Raw genomic sequence first — 14,782 nt, 5'->3', positions numbered from 1 at the left:
TTAACTACTAATGTTTAATTAGTGTGTTAAAAATATAAAAACATTAAAATATTAAATAAAATTAATTTTCTTATAAGAGTAGTCAAATTTCGTTTGTTTCATAAATAAATATTCTATGAAACACTTGTTATTAAAATATCTAATCAATAACATGTTAATAACTTTTAATTGACGTCATCATATAAGTAGATTTTATGATAATCTATATATCATTTTACACAATGATCTCTTGGAAAACCGAAATGGTCATTTGTCATTTGCATTGTAAAAAATTATGATATTAACGTGTTAGTTTATTGAACAATTTTGTTGGCTTTTAAAATCTAATGCTTCCAATGGTGGGGTTTTAAACCTAGTAAAAAAAAGCCAAATTGTGATTTTTGAATCAGGTTGCTTTCGACGTTAACTATGTCATTTGCTTAAAACTAAAAGACATTAGAAATTTATTAAACAAATGTTAAACGCCACCCTTTGATCTAGAAAAATTATGGTCTCTATATGAGGTGTTTATTACTTTATCTGTGTCGATTATTGTCAGTAATAAGATGATTATAAAATAGGTTAATTAAGTATTCCACAAGTTATAAGGAGAGATATAAGTGATTTAGGTTAATTAAGTATTCCACAAGTTATAAGGAGGGATATAAGTGATTTAGATGAAAATTTTCCCTCTAACATAGCAGGAGTAATATTATTCTGAGTTGTTTGCAAGGTTCAAAGAGAAATATCCAAAATCGAATCTCAAGTTGAAAGGCACACATAACTAGTAGATATTCGTTCTAATCAGAAGAAGGTAATTCCTCTCTCCAACACATCAATCACCATCTGATCCAATCTAACGATTGTCTGCACAACACGTCACATTATACACGAGCAATTTCAACAACTTTTAGTATATAACGGTAAAGTGCGTCATTTCAAGTATTCAAATTCATTCTCTCTCAAACATTACTTTTGATTTTTCTCATTAACTTAGCCTTTAGAGTGCTGACCTTGTAGGCTAGTTCTTCTCTGTCGCATCTGAAGTATTGATCCACCGCAGCAAGACATCATCGCTATGTTACTGTTCATTTCTAGTTCTTGACAATATAGTGGCGTTGTATGTGAAAACTGACTTCTGATTCCTACTAAATTTCTAAGAAAACCCATCATTTTCCACCAAATATCCAAATCATCCATCTAAACCCACACAAAAAAATTCTGATATTCCAAAAGTTGGTCAAGGAGCATTCCAAACTCTCTCGTTCTTTAGATCCCCACAACATCCTCACCAAGGCGAACCATCACACCGTCCACTTTCTCTACCTATTATATCTGAATAGGAAATGCTCTCAAGTCATTCAGTTGTTGCAAATAAATCTCAAAGTACAGAGCGCCAAAGACTTGTTAAGCAACATCTACAACTTAACGCATCAACAAAGCTCATAATTCCTAGCTAAAAGGATATCACCATATCATCAAGTTGGACATTGAGCAACTTAAGGAATTTGAAGATTACACACTTGTTCTTAGACAAGTGGGAGATTGAAGAATTTTGTCTTTCAATCAAGTGTATTAATCTAAATATAATTGGAAAATTTATGGAGATAAAATATTCAATAATATTAGATAATCATAAGGCTTTGCCAGAAGCCAATTATGTTTTATTAGACAAAGATATTTGACCAAATACTAATATTATTGGGTCCTATGAAGTCACACAAATAGTAACATACAGATTAAATTGGGAGGATATGGATTAGAAGAGAAATTGGGAGGTTATGGATTGGAAAAGAAATTATCTTAAAAGGGATTATTAAGTCACATAATGTATGACATTATGGGCTTAATCAATCCTCCTCCATTTAAACCTATGATGATTTCTGTTTGGGCTGCTTTTTTGTTAACTGAGGTCTATGATGATTTATGTTTGGTCTGCTTCGTTATTATTTGAGGCCTATGAATCTATGATATTCTGAGTTGTGACTTAATAGTGCTTATTGATTCAATTAAGTTGCCTTGTTAGTTGTGATTTAATAGTGCCTATGATGAATTCTATTTGATCCGCTTCATTTGACATCAATTATCTGAGGCCTATTTTGTTACCTGCTTGTGTATTTACTTGTTTCTGAGACCTATTCTATTACCTCCTTGTATATTGCCTATGATGAAATTAATTCTGAGGCCATTATATGTTGCCTTGTGAATTATTACGAGGCCATTATATGTTACATTATACTTTACTTTATGCAATAGGTATAAGATGATCTTCATCAAATGGGTATACCCCTTCTTGTATCTAAATCATACTCAAGCAACTACCTATGAACAAGAGTTGTCTAACAACTTAAGTTCCCTCTTCCAATTGTATCAAGATACCTATGGAACGAATGATGAGATTACTCATATTGTATATGAAAGTCCAGAAGTAGGATTTACTTTTGGATTGGGTAGGAGGAATTTTGAGAGGTTTTTAGAAACTATTGTGGGTGATAATAATTCAAAATTTGATCTTGAATTATATCTTGAGGACCCTCCTTTGAAAGTTCCCCCTAAAGCTAAATTTGATGTTTTAACATGGTGGATAGGGAATGCAGCCAAGTATCCTGTTCTTAGTAAATTAGTAAAGGATATCCTAACTGTTCCAATTACAACTGTTGCTTCAGAAGCAACTTTTAGTGCTGGGAAAAGGATTATTGGTCCGAAACGATCATCTATGAAAACTAAGACAGTTTAAATGGTGTTTTGTGGAGGTGGCTGGGTGAAGGAGAAGTATGAGATTAAGAAGGGTTGTACTGCTTCAATTATAAGTAAATTGTTCGTGTCTTTTTTAATTTAATATGTATATTGGTTATTATTCTATCTCACTAATAAATTTTCTATTTGTAGCTTGAGGAACCACAAGATGAGCCTTTGACATATTATTTTGGTGAAGATCCGGGTGTCGCTTCTTCTACAACTGCAACTTGAAGATTTGTATTTGCAATGCCAATGATGAGATTGTTCTGAGGCATCATTAATATAATGTAATGCTATTTTGTACAATTTTGAAAACATAAGTTTCATAACTTATGATTTAACAATGTAATGTTATTTTGTCCAATGGTGATACAACGTGTATCAAAATTATGCACAATATTATTTAGTTTTTCAAACCATTTGGATACAGTTTGAAATTATGTATCAATTTTATGTTATAATTCTGAAATTTCATTTTTTTTGTATATTTCGGGTGGTCCGGTTACCCGGCCGAAAATCATCAGACCGGTCTCGGTCTTCACTACGGAAGTAATGTAAATTTGGTCCGGTCTCGGTTTACCCGAACAAATCAGACCGGTTTCGATCCAAAAAAACCATCCCTCTTGTGGTTCGGTCTCGGTTTACCCGATTAGGGTTTTGGTCCACTCCTCAGGAGAGAAGATACTCGGACCGGACTGAAAACAACCCTATTTGTATTGAAAGTACACCCCACAGATGGTGGATAGAAGGTGCCCCACCCACAGGTGATGGATAGAACGTGTCCCATAGGTGTTCCGTTAAAGAGTATTAACTACGGGGGAGCATTGTGTATAGACTCACACTCGAGAGGGAATGTTGAAAATCAAATGTAAAGAAGAAGTCTCACATTGATTAAAAAAGAAATGTAAGGTGTGTTTCTCACGAAAGTGTGTCCAAAATATAAAATGTTCTCTAGTGTTGACCTCCGATTTGTCTCCAACACTATGTTGGGCAGCAAGTATTACTGTTTACTCTAGGTTGAGACTTTTTTTTAGTAAACTCAAGTTTAAATGATCAAGTGTCTTCGTGGTAAAAGTTGAGTTCCCCATAAAGCAATAGAATTACAAGAAGAGATGTGTTATGCTTACACCAAATTCAATTACACTGTATATACACCTTAGCTTTATCCTAACAATTTTTTTGCGACACAGAAACCTATGCAAAAGAATAATTATTAAAAAAATTCAAAGGCAAGTCTAACCATATATACATACGGTATAGTTGTAGCTTTTTTTATGTAAGCCTAGCATTTCTCTTACAAGAACCATAAACTACTACCACCTTAAAAATATGTGAATGGGTGTCTATTACCTCTGAATACATGTTCAATTTATATAACTACTTAGGTGCACTATAGTTTACGGTGCACCTTGTTATTTCACATCAATACATCGTAAGAGAGGATCAACGGATCATAAACTACTCTTGCATGTATTTATTTGTGTGACATAGATTCTTGTAACATTAATAACATTATTAAATTACTGATTTAATATTATAAATAGTAAAAAGTATGATATATTTAATATTGTAAATAATGAATCTAAATTATTATAATATTATGTATTCCCTCTGTTTCAAAATAAATGTCACATTTGAAGAAAAAAATTTGTTCAAAAATACTTGTCACTTTACATTACCAATACAATTTTATATTTAATCTTCCAATTATACCCTCTAATAAATACTCTTAATTTATTGTTTTCTCATTTAATATTAATGTTATTTCGAATACACCAATACCAATAGTTAATCAGAATAATTTAGTAAAGTCACAATTCTCTCTTTTATTTATTATTGTTTCTTAATCTGCAACAAAAATTTAGAACGAAGAGAGTAATATGAAATAGTAACTTTTTTATAATAATAATCATGTATATGATTATCGTTATATGTCACCCTCGTTATATTCAAATATAATTAGTAACAGCAAATAGATTCAATACTTCATATTGATTTATTTTAGCTCGGTCATGCATTTACAGTCATACTCGATCATGTATATAGTCATACTCGATCAATGAACATGTGGATATTGCTCATTTGCTCTCGCGAATGCGGGAGGAAGATTTTAGTTATGTTACTCATGTACCTTTGCATAACTCATGGAGTACCCAATTAACTTCTTATGTATAGGCCATAGTGATTTTAAATCGAATGATAACTTACTTCACTATTACTATTAGAAGGTTGTCAGAATCGAGTTTTTATCTTGACTCTTTTTGACTAGGTAAAATCGAAACGTAAAATCATAGAGTTTACCTCATATGAAAATTATATTAAATTTATATATACGACATATATATACTTACATAATATTTTAAATGCATTAATTATTTAAAATTTTAACTTAATTATAAAGCAAAAATATATTATATCATCATAATAAAGTGTAATATTCACAAACTTGTATCAAACTACATAAATTGCCCACCAAATCATAAAAATATAACATCCAAATTATTATAAAAAAACAATAGTTTCATAAGTTTTTCAAGTTCAAAAAAATAAATCTTTTCATCATCTTCTTCAACTTAATAAAAAATTCAATCCTTCTACAACATCATGTTTAAATATTAAAGATTATTTAATATTATAACCAAGATATGAATGTGAATAAAATTAAAAATCCTTAGAGAAAATTTTATGGGCCAAAATATAAAATTTGATTTATAAATTTTGACAAAAAAAGTAAAATCAGGTCAAAGAGTAAAATCCAATGATTTTACATGATTTTACACGATTTCACCGATTTTAGAAAGATTTAAATCACTTAAAATCGTTCCAGAATACGATTTTACATAAAAAGGTTTTTACCTGCGATTTAACACGAAATGCTGACCTAAAAATGTGAAATCTATAGAGTTTAGGTTTTAAATCGAGATTTTAACAACCTTGATTAGAATAACTAACACTTACATAATAATGACTTACATCACTATTACTATTAGAATAACTTACACTTACATAATAATGTTACTTAATATTTTCATAGTGGATTAATCTTCTAATGATATTGCAACTAATAATATTTATACAAATGTAAAAACTTGATTTCTCATATTAATGGCATACGAAATATAATCATTAATATATTTTAATAATAGTCTTTATGCATTTTTGTTGACTTTTATTATAATAGATACTTAGAAAATAACATCCTTATAAATAATTAAAAATCTTTTATTATAAATAATCAAATTCAAATTATAAATTCAAAAAATATAAAAATATTGATCTATAAGACTTACACAAGCAAGTAACACATGTGACATAAGATACTTAAATAGTGTAATCTACTATCTATTTATTACTAAGAAATTGACCAAAGTGTCAAAATTACCCTTCCCACTAAAAAATATTACACTACAAATTGGACAAAATAGTAACTAACAAAATCACCCAACCACTTTTCTATTGTCCAATGAAAATCAACTTTTTTGCCAAGTGTCAATTGCATATTTATGATTCAACTTTTTCTCCCAAACACACACCTTCTCTCTCTTACTTAAAATTTCAAATTTCTTTTACATTTCATTTTTTCACACTTTCTTACTTTCATTTTAATTTTTCTTAATTTATTTATTATCACAAAAAATATTAATAATATATTTTTAAATTTTAATCTTACTAAAAATTTCAAATTTCTTTCATATTTCGTTTTTCCATACTTTCTTACTTTCATTTTAATTTTTCTAAATTTATCTATTATCACAAAAAATATTAATAATCGATCATTTAATTATTATCCCCAAAAATATTTAATTATTTCACGGGTCACTATCAACTCAATATTTAATTTTTTTAATCGATCATTACACATTTTCTCTATCTTAATTAAAATTTCAAATTTCTCTCACATTTTTTTCACACTTTCTTACTTTCATTTTATTTTTTTCTCTATTTATTTATTATCTCACGGGTCCCTATCAACATAATGTCTATTTTATTTTAATCAATCACTGTCTTTATTTGAGAGATAATATCTTTATTTTTATTTTTTTCTCCATCTCACGATTTTTTTATTATTATTTAATACAATTAAATTTCCATGATTATTGTTTATTTTACATTTGTTTTTAAATATATTTTATATCGCATCAAATAATTTTTTTATTTCACGGGTCATTATCAACATAGTAGCTATTTTATTTTAATCAATAATTACTATTATTTGAGAGATAATTTTTATTTTTAAATGTTAATATTTCATTTTTATTATCTTCATCTTATGGTATCTTTTTTTATATGATTATTTAATATAATTGAATTTATATGATCATTTTTCATTTATAATTAAACCATTCATTTTTAATTTATACGTATCTAATTAAATTTTATTCAATATTAAATAAATTTACCCGTGCTATATTAAATAAATTTACTAGTATTTCTTAAACATTAAATTCTCCAATATTTGTGAATGAAGTCCAAAAGAAGAGTGGTAGGAATCCTCATTGACTGATCCAGTGTGTTAGGGTTAAACACTTCAACAACATTGTTTAGAGTGCATTTTTAACAATAATTAAGAAATAAATATTTGTGTAATTATTTCAAAGAATTTATAATACAAAAAAACCATGCTTCCATAACTATTCAAACCTAAATGACATTATTTATTCTCACTTGTGACTTGTGAGAAGGTTGAGTTGAGGTTGTTGAATAGAAATAAACAGACACTGAACATGATTACTTTGATACTCCCAACAATATAACCAAGACACTCGAATGATACAGATGCTGATATTGCAGAGGCTTTAGGAATGAAATGTTGCTTAAGAATCGCAAAGGATATGCTATTTCTGAATGACTCAATCTATAAGCAAAATCAAATTCGTTGAACTTAGAACCTTTATGAAGAGGGACAGCTCTACCCCCCGTTTAATTTTGGAACTACTATGGAAGAGAAGCTAATGCAATGGCTCACCTCTTTAGCTTAGGTTTGCTGTTTATAATCCTTACTCTTTGGATGGAAGATCTTTGACAAACTGATTGCATTCTTGGTTTCAAATTTGAATGATACATTCTTTATTTTTCAGTCAAAAAGTAAAGGTAATGTAATTAGGGAAAATCACAAGTAACAACATATTAAAAAAAAACATATACAATGGGGGAAGAGTAGCATATAGTTGGAAGAGGGTCATTGTTCAATTGAGATTAGAATCTTCATAAATTGTAAGAAGTCTCCTTTAGTTCTCTAATATGTGCACAACAAACTGCAAATAGACAGACAGACTAGTTTCTCGAGCTGAGTAAAACGACAATGGCCAGCTTTCAAATATTTTACTTGCAATGGAATATAATTAACCAGGATTTTTTTATAAAACATAATTACTCTAAAAATGCCAGGTTCAACCAGTTATCTCAGTCAGGACTACGGAGTGCCTGATGAAGGAACCAAAAGTTACTTTTAAAGCAGGTACAGAAAGTAGCAATGTGCAAGATTCTTTAGGGCGGTGAGTGAGCAACCTTACCCAGAAGCCACGAGTAAATCACACCCATTGACAATCAAATAAAGAGTTTTTACAAAGAAATATGATTCTTGTAACCAAGGGACTGAAGCCCAATTGAATACAAGTGATATGTACTTTGCCAAACAAAAACGCATAAAGCCTATAATCATAAATTTGATCCAGGTACAAACCTTTCACTTTCTTGTGTATGAAAAAACTAACAACCCTCAAGATACGAAATGGATTTATTACATTGAAAATCACTTTTAACTGAACAAAAGAGTAAGCTGAAGAGCAAAAAAGTAATTCCTCTTAACTATTTCTTGCTTCTACCACAGTCCCATGAAAATATAAACTGAACAATAGGGATCTATCTAGTGCTGAAAATTGACCTGAAACAAAATTTTATAAAATGCTCCTGGTCTTATAGCTCGATCAGCGTACCTGGGAAGGTGAACATAGCAGTCCAGAAGCATCAGCCCCTATCACTGAAATATCACAGACAGCACAAAGCTGCCCCTCCTGGCTTGGCACAAAACGGGAAGTACAATATGGGCAAGCAACATCCTTCTGTCCTCGATAGATTGGCACATATGTTGCCCCACAAGTAACAAATGGGTTTCGGAAGTCATAGTTCAACTGTGTGGCATCAGTCATATTTCTTTCCGCAGCTGCCAGCACTTGCCTTGCAGTCTTCGCTTGGTTTTCAATGGTGGGATTTGTCTCAAGCAGCCTCCTAGCAAAGTTAGCAGCGGTGGCAAGGTTCTTTGCTTTGTAGCAGACACTCATTGCATTCAACAAAGCTAACCTCAAGTGAGGCACCTGAAGGTTACAGTGAGTGAAATAAGCAGCAAGCTCCTGCTGTCTCACTGGATTGTCCTTAGTTTCTCTCCTCTTCAGCTCGATCTGCAGACCCAAAACATACTCTTTGACTATGATAATCAGTTCCTTCACATCATCCACTTCCCTCCTTGACTCCACCACAATCAAAGGAATTGTATGAAGAATATTAACAAATGTCTTAAGAGCCTCGGTGAATTTCCCGGCAGTAAAAAACTTATAACCAGCTCTAAGTTTTTCATCAAGCTGGGATAATTTGAAAGGAAGTGCTGGGGGGCCTCTCACATTTGTACTAGATGAGTCGGTCCAACCTCTTTCAACTGCAAGTGATATGATTGGAGCAGATGAAAATGCACGCAGATAGGAATGACTGCCAGTATGAAGATCGAGAAAAATGGATTTTAAGGGGGCAAAATTCCTTATCCCAAGTTGTCGGTTCAGCAACCTCATTGCAGTATCGAAATTTCCAGCAGCTGCATGCTCAGCTGCAAGTGATGATTTCTGCACCCATATGTGGCTCACTGGCATGCCAGGTGTTGGGGCGACAAAAACTGAAGACTGTGTGCCAATAGAAGCTTTAGGGGTGTCGGCTTCAGGGCCCAGCTCTAAATCTTCCATCTCCCATCCACCTTCTTCATCATTTTCTTCAGCCACTTCTCCGTGTTCCAAAATTTCGGCAACATCTCCATTCTGCAAGGCATCCACATCAGCTATGTCAAGACCCTCACCCCAGTCTCCATCAGCAGCCTCGTACTCTTCTTCATCGGCAACTCCCCGACCTGTATTGTCAAACACGCCATCAAACATGCCTCGCATAACCCTAAGAAGGGGCCAATCACTTCCACCCATGACGGGTGAAGGAGGTATCAAGAGAGACGGTACTTTCCCCTCAGGCAAAGATGGAACATTATCTCCAAGTTCAGTTGCAAGCCGTTCAGCAACATCATGCAACCCATGGACTGATGCAGCGATGTAAGCAAGAGGCAAATGGCCCACCTTCTCCAAGACCTTGACGCGTTCTCGAACATCACCCATATATAAGGCATTGTGAAACTGGCCCATTACGTCAGACTTCACTTCAGCAATTTTCAACATCTTTGAAAGTTTCTCCGAGTTGCCTGTTACAAGATAAAGGAAAGACAACCTCTCGAAATTTTTTGTCTTCTGATAAGCATACTCTACTATGCCAGCATTACCTTGGCGAAGAGCTTCAACCCCTAAGCGATACCAGTAGTCTTTCTCATCAATTGCAGTGGCTGATGCAACTGCAATTTGAATGTTCCCGCTTTCTAAAGCCAAATTGAACCGGATTTTTTCATCTTTCACAAAATGCAGAGCCACCTCAGGAAAGCCCTTCTGTTGAAGATAAGCAATCATAGCCTGCCCACAGAGTTGAGAGTTCCTTATCATGTTCATAACATGGTCATATTTCTTTTTGAAGAGGGAAAGCTTAAAAATATATTCAGTTGCATCAATAGTTATTACACGGCTTTTTCCATCCCGGTCCAAACAAAAGATTATGTTTCCTGAAACCTTTGTGATATAAATGGGAACGTCCAGTGTTTTTATAATCCCGTTATCTCCATTGGGAAGACAATATTTAATGTGATTTAGTGTAGTATAAATGAAAACACCATTGTCATCCCAAGCTCCACTTTTTACACGGATTGTTTCATGGAGAGTGCATTGGTGCACAAGTTTCTTGCTAGCTATTATAATGGCATGCTTGCTAAGCAAAGCAACATGTTCCATGTCATTAGACCAGACAACGTATTTGATAAAAGGGGTCTGGAGATCACCAAGGACAATCCTCTGTTGAAGATCAAACACAACAACCCTATCCTCAGACCTACAAAGTAAGTTGCCTGTTCCTGCATAGAATATAGCATCAGTGGCAATTGGAAGGGCGCTCTTTTTAACAACCTCATTCTTCAAACTTTTGATAAGGACTTGATTGGTGCTCTTCTCAAGCACGGCAAACCGATTACGAGCAACAAATACTGCGGATCCCCCATGACCTTTTTTTGCATCTTGCACATCTCCCCTACCATAACCATCCTTTGATATGCAATACAACTCATAAGATCCACCATCTACATCTGAACACAAAAGAAATGCATTTTCAGTTGGGCTATAGGAAAGAGTCTTTGGACTTTGATTCAAGCTTAAGGAACCCGGCCGTCGAAATGGAAGTACTTGTACATCTCTTTGTGTTGAGAATTCATAGAAACACAAGAACCGATCTTTTGTGTAGAATAAAGAATCCCCACTAACCGTGAACGCAGGCCTTTCCCTCTCCAACTTAAAAACAATCATACCACTGTCATGACCAGCCGCTAACAAATTCATTTCAGGATGTGCAGCGAGAATCCAAAACCTATCATGCTCTCGGCGAAATGTTTGAATTCCAGTTCGCTTTGTTGCATCCCATATCCGAATACTTTTGTCTTCAGAATTTGACACAATGATATCCTGTTTGGCATGGAACATTACACATGAAACATTATTCATGTGCCCTCTCAAAGTATCTACTTCCCATGCCTTTGTGTCTGAAAAAACAGATAGTTATTTTATTAGCAGCAGAAGCTAGTCACACTTCAAATAATACCAAACCAAGTTTTTTTTGCGCTTTCACTATATATTTCATCTTTTAATGCATACAAATTACAATACAATAACTGACTTGACACAAGTTTTTTTTTAACCCCCGACAAATACATGTAATATAAGTTTGTCCACACATACAAACACATGTTAAGATAGTATTATAATCAGAATCACATCAATACTATATGAATTTATGAAATGCAATAAACATAACATATTAACATCCAAAACAAGAAATGTAAAGCAAGCTATTATATGTAAACAATGTCATATCCCAATTAATCAATAACCGAAGAATGTTTTGATATTTACCGTTCATCCTCCAAATCTTAACCTGTCTATCATCAGCAGCAGAAACAATAAGAGGCAGTGTCGGATGAAAAGAAGCCCAATTAACACCCCGGTCATGACCTTCCAACACATACTTAACAACAGCATCAACCCCACCAAAGAGATCAGTATTCATCTGACTCAACCTAAGTATATCATCAGCCGGAGACGCACTCTTCCTCTTAAGCGACCCAATATCCCAAACGCGAACAGTCTGATCCAACGACGCAGACACAACGAGATCGTCCTTGGGATGAAAAAGCGCACACATAACATAATGATTATGACCAGTCAAAACAGAAATGCAGGTCCTTGACTGCCAGTTCCAGATGCGAATGGTTTGATCGTCACTAGCACTCACAATCCAAGGACTCTCGTGATGAAATTGAACGGTTCGGATGTAATCTAAATGACCTAATAGAGTGAACAAACATCTATGCAGTTTGTAGTTCCAAACCTTGATCTTGTAATCATCACCTGCCATTATAAATAAATCTCAAATTCAATTAATAACAACCTAACCTAATCTAATTTAACCGAATCTATAGATCTATGATTTTTTGAGTGATAGAATTGAATAATGATACCTCCGGAGACAAATAGAGGTTGAGAATTGTGAAAATGAACGCCGCGAACGGGACCGTCGTGTTCGTCGAATTTGTCGATGAGGGTTCCCATGCGGTAATCCCATAACTGGATGACGCCGCTGTGGAGACTGGCGAGGATCCAGGGTCGTTTCGGGTGGAAGCTGAGACCCTTCACTCTGTTACTCTTGGTCTCGAATTTGGTCAACATGTTGTAAATCCAGGTTAAGAGTGGTGTTTATGGGGAGGATTGGAGATTGGGGAGTTTGGGTTGAGGGAAGAAGAAGGTGGAAAATGGAGATCGGGAAAGAGGAGGATTGAGATCTGGGTGGGGAGTGAGATCCTTGTTGGTACACTCTTCTCGAGCGTATCCGATTTACTAGTCTGTCCTCTCATAAACCTATTTATTTTTTTTGCAAATAGTAACTTGCTTGTTTCTTAAGTTTTTTTCTTCTCACCTTCCTATTTTAAAAAAAATATATGTGTATTTGTGATTTGTTGAAAAATAGGAGATGAGAATGATGATTTCAACAAAATTGTTGACTAGTTATTAGAATATAACATTTTGTCTATAAATCTTAATTCAATTTATAAAAGTTGAAATTGTTAGATTGGGCGTCATCAACAAGAATTTACGGTTGTATGTGACTTTATAATAGTTATTACAATTATGTATAGACATAAAAAAAAATAGTGCATTTTTATTTTTCATTCATGGGATATTTGATGAGCATTTGGCCCATCTGTAGGGGGTGTATTAGAGAAAGTCGAGAAATATGACATGTGTTAAATTCGAACAAAAGCACCTTCTGATTTAGGATAGAAAAAAATTAGATATTATCTAACCGTGAGAGAAACCAAAGTCAATCTAAAAAAGTGTCAGACTACTGTTAACATGATAGTTCCCAAAACCAATAAAGGAATTCAGCGTATAAATGGCATGTTAGTAGTTTTATCGTAATTTATCTCTAGGTTCGTCCATTACGCCTTAACATTTTATAAATTGTTGAAGAATGAGTATGTGTCTGAATGGACCTCAGAGTGTTAGACAGCTTTCACAAGATTCAAAGAGGTAGAGGTATTATCATATTCACCTATTTCGTCTCTGGGATGGCAAGACATTTTTCATTTATTTGTATGTGTTATTAAAAGTTGTGGGGGGGGGGGTCATTCTAGTTCGCAAAAATGAGGCCTCCTGAGATCCAATGTATTTCATCATAAAGGTATTACAAGGGCCAAAAGTGTGATATTAAAGATGGAAAAAATTGTTTTTACCGTTGTACTCACAGTAAGAAAAGTAAGACATCATTTCTTGGCACATCTCGTTATACTAAGGAAGAACTACCCAATCAAAGAAATTATCTTTAAACCGAATTTAGCAAGAAGGATGCCAAAGTGGAATGTAGAGCTCTGTGAATCTGACATCTCCTACGAATTGTAGAAAGCACTCAAAGCATAAACTTTGGTCGACTTCATTGCAAAAACCACCTTCGAGGAGTCAAACATACTTTTGTGGTGGATAGTAATCATGGATGGCTTTTCCAATGCTAAAGAAAGTGGAGTTTGACTTCTTCTGTTGAGCGACCACGGTCTCATGTTGAAGGTCGTAATAAGGTTTAAATTTCCAAGGTTTAACAATCATACATAGTATAAGGCTTGCTTAGCCAAACTGCATATACCATTTAAGATGGAAGCTAAAGATGTTATAATGAAGTATAATTCACAACTGGTCATATCGCAAGTAAGAATGGAGTAACAGGTCAAAGATGTAGTTATACAATAATATTTAGATCTGGTAAAAACCATTATGGCCAAACTTCACAAGGCATAAATCTTTCATATACCGATCAAACATAATTTGAAGGCAGACCACATATCTAATATATCTAGTTCCAAAGCATTAGATTGTTGTAAAATTGCGATTCATGAGGTGTTGTTAACCCTTATTATAAACTACAATTTGAACGTTGTCCACAAAGAGGTCGAAAGAGAGGACATCCTAACACTTGGGTGACACATATTGCCAAATACGTCACAGTTGGAGAATTACTAGAAGACAAAAAATAAAGCTTCAAAGGTCTGAACAAAGTCTTGTTTGTACTCACTTACTGAAGGTCGTCTCTACATATGTGGCTTCAGGAACCCTTTATTGAAATGCTTGACGAAGGATGATGGAAGGAAGGTCCTAGAAGAAATTCGTAAAGGTTTTGC

The 14,782-nt window shown here is 33.6% G+C and overlaps 1 protein-coding gene and 1 long non-coding RNA gene across 4 annotated transcripts; one reads left to right on the top strand and one right to left on the bottom strand.

The window, feature by feature from the left end:
- The first annotated feature begins 501 nt into the window (after positions 1–501).
- LOC131614156 (uncharacterized) lies at positions 502–3,105 on the top strand. 3 transcript variants are annotated; one of them, XR_009287632.1, is made up of 3 exons: positions 502–907; positions 1,000–2,796; positions 2,869–3,105. It is a non-coding gene; the product is annotated as an uncharacterized LOC131614156 (long non-coding RNA). The 3 variants fall into 3 exon arrangements; XR_009287631.1 differs by having other exon boundaries at positions 503–902; positions 1,000–2,789; XR_009287630.1 differs by having other exon boundaries at positions 503–902.
- A 5,153-nt stretch (positions 3,106–8,258) lies between these two features.
- On the bottom strand, positions 8,259–12,985 carry LOC131643816 (coatomer subunit alpha-2-like). Its single transcript, XM_058914139.1, has 3 exons — positions 12,575–12,985; positions 11,970–12,464; positions 8,259–11,599 (listed from the first exon to the last, which is right to left on the bottom strand). The coding sequence occupies exons 1-3, from the start codon at positions 12,780–12,782 to the stop codon at positions 8,646–8,648; spliced, it is 3,657 nt and encodes a 1,218-aa protein (XP_058770122.1). The 5' UTR covers positions 12,783–12,985; the 3' UTR covers positions 8,259–8,645.
- Between the last annotated feature and the right edge of the window lie 1,797 nt (positions 12,986–14,782).

The sequence above is a fragment of the Vicia villosa genome, linkage group LG1, assembly GCF_029867415.1.
Source record: "Vicia villosa cultivar HV-30 ecotype Madison, WI linkage group LG1, Vvil1.0, whole genome shotgun sequence".
In the NCBI taxonomy this organism is placed as follows: Eukaryota; Viridiplantae; Streptophyta; class Magnoliopsida; order Fabales; family Fabaceae; genus Vicia; species Vicia villosa.
The sequence above is the reverse complement of the archived record's forward strand: the minus strand, read 5'-3'. Positions and strand labels throughout refer to the sequence as shown.